Source organism: Brassica napus, chromosome C4 (assembly GCF_020379485.1).
Source record: "Brassica napus cultivar Da-Ae chromosome C4, Da-Ae, whole genome shotgun sequence".
Taxonomy (NCBI): domain Eukaryota; kingdom Viridiplantae; phylum Streptophyta; class Magnoliopsida; order Brassicales; family Brassicaceae; genus Brassica; species Brassica napus.
The window spans coordinates 50,130,007-50,132,284 of NC_063447.1; the positions used below are offsets into that span (position 1 = coordinate 50,130,007).

Genomic DNA, 2,278 nt, shown 5'->3' on the forward strand with positions numbered 1-2,278 from the left:
TTTAATTATATAAGTAGTAGATAATAATTTTTTTAATTATTCAATATATATTTATTATTTCATAATATGCTATAAATTTATAATATTTAAAATAATTTATATATATAATATTCATTCCGCGTAACCTGGTGATTATTAATATTGTTGACGGTCACTGAATAAATATATCTTGTGCGATTCTTCGTACTTTCCATTTGTAAATATCTCCGAGTAAGAATTGTGTTTGTGCTGTTTATTTGTTTGGTTTTGAGTTTTATCTCCTTTGTTTATTTTTCTCTGGGATGTTGAAATGTTCATGTAAACATGTTCAGTAATTTAATTTCAGATGATTAAAAAATGAATGATCGACACAAACAAGATGAAGAAGAAAATGTACTTTCTAGATAGGAAAAAGTCTACTAATAAATATTAAATAATAATATTCTAACAAATCAACTCTTCGACCACTTGTGTGACCACCGAAACTTCCTCTAATAAAATTCACAAGAGAAGAACAAATTGAAGAACAAGTATCACTAAACCATGTTACTGATTAATCACTCATTATCAACTCCACCCTCATAATCATCATCATCATCTTCTTCTTCTTCTTGCAAACTACTAAGGCAGAAACAACTTTGAGTCTGAGCCATCAAATCTCTCTTATTTTTCATCAACATATTCCTCTTCTCCAACAACTTTATAGTTTGATCACCATCTTCATTTTTCTGATAGTCATCATCATTATGATGATTCACTTCATTGTGTTCTTGGACTGCAAGTAACGACACAGAATTAGGGTTTTGCCAAGAATAGAAATTCGAAACTGACATGGATCTTCCTCTACTTCTCAGCTTATTAGCAATAAGCAATCTCCTCCTCTTGTTGAATGGATTCTCTCCTTTCTCAAGATCTTTTGCGTTGATGTTCGTCTGTTCCATTAAGTTACCAAAAGATTTTGATTTCCCTACGTAATGGTTTGATAATCCTCTCCTGAACAAACAAACAATAAAACAAACCTACATGTTTTCTTCAGTTTTCAACCAAACAAAAACTACATGTTTCAATACAATACTCAATAGGTCAAATTAGATCATATATACAAGCTGAGTGCTCTAAGTTTTAAAAATAAAAACTTAAATATTGGTGGCTAAAGACAAAACATAAAAGATCAAGAACATACTTAATCGGCAGAGAGTCTTCTAAAGAGGAAGTAAACGAAACAAGTGTTCCTCCTCCTCCTCCTCTCTGGAATGAAACGGCGTCGTCTTCTTCTTCCTCCTCGTTTTCGCTGCACTCTCCGATCGACGACGAACTATCCTCCGATGATTCCTCCGGCGATTTTCTATTCATCCTCAATCCGATCCGACTAGCAAACCCGATCGGTGATCCACCTCGTCCAGGTTCATCTGCCGAAAACAGAGCCGCCGCCGGTACGGTCTTATCCTGCGCCGAGACACCGGTCCGATCTCTAACGCACGCCTCCATGCCGATTCCAAACGGAGAACCCACCATGACCTCCATCTAATTTTCTATCTTTTTCTCCTGATACGATCTCTTGGCTCAAAGCTCAAACACCACCGATCGAGAAAAATGGAATAAAGATGGAGAAAGGATCAGCTCTTATTAAATTTATAATGACAAATGTCGTATTAAATGCTATTGAAAATACGTATGTTTATACGTATTATGAGGCTACGGGTAGACGCACATGTTCTAGATATGGAAACGCTAACGGCGACTTTGACGGTCTTGTTGACCTGGCGGATAGACATTGGTTATTTTCGGGACTTTGCCGGGCGTTACGGGTTACTGTCTCCGTTTAATCAGATTATGTCGTTGTACCGAAAGTTCGGTGGTCGCTATTACACCATATCTCGACCTTATCCAGTTCTCTCATTACTGTCTGAATATTTTTATTTATATGTTTCTCTTCTTGATTTTGTCTTTTAATTTATTTTTTAAGAAATGCAGGAAAAGAGGAAAAAATCTCGAGCAGATCAATTCATCGGATAATATTTTGGGTTGCAAAAGGAGACGCTGATTGGCGATGATAAGTCAAAGATATACAAAAATATTCGTGTATATTTACTTTATACTATTTAAAAATGGAAAGTACTATGTTGATGAATATATTGTTTAAGTAGTAGGATGATTTGTTTATACCAAGTGGACAAATTAAACTTTATCCCGTTTACTTTTAGTAACATTAATTAAAAACCATTATCGTTAATGGTAAGAAAAATATATTAAAATGAAGAGTGCTAATGCTGGATTAGTGCGGACGCAAGAACTTGGA

General features: G+C 34.8%; 1 protein-coding gene across 1 annotated transcript; it reads right to left on the reverse strand.

Moving 5' to 3' along the window:
- Nucleotides 1-384: 384 nt before the first annotated feature.
- BNAC04G36320D lies at nt 385-1,719 on the reverse strand. The gene is made up of 2 exons (XM_013888432.3): nt 1,163-1,719; nt 385-972 (listed from the first exon to the last, which is right to left on the reverse strand). The coding sequence occupies exons 1-2, from the start codon at nt 1,501-1,503 to the stop codon at nt 537-539; spliced, it is 777 nt and encodes a 258-aa protein (XP_013743886.1). The 5' UTR covers nt 1,504-1,719; the 3' UTR covers nt 385-536.
- Nucleotides 1,720-2,278: the final 559 nt, after the last annotated feature.

Bases quoted from the DNA above. Each gene is read 5' to 3' on its own strand.
- BNAC04G36320D (XM_013888432.3), bottom strand. From the start codon at position 1,503: ATGGAGGTCATGGTGGGTTCTCCGTTTGGAATCGGCATGGAGGCGTGC. The intron at 973-1,162 runs GTATGTTCTTGA...TTGTTTGTTCAG, and splicing joins GAAGACTCTCTGCCGATTAA to GAGAGGATTATCAAACCATT.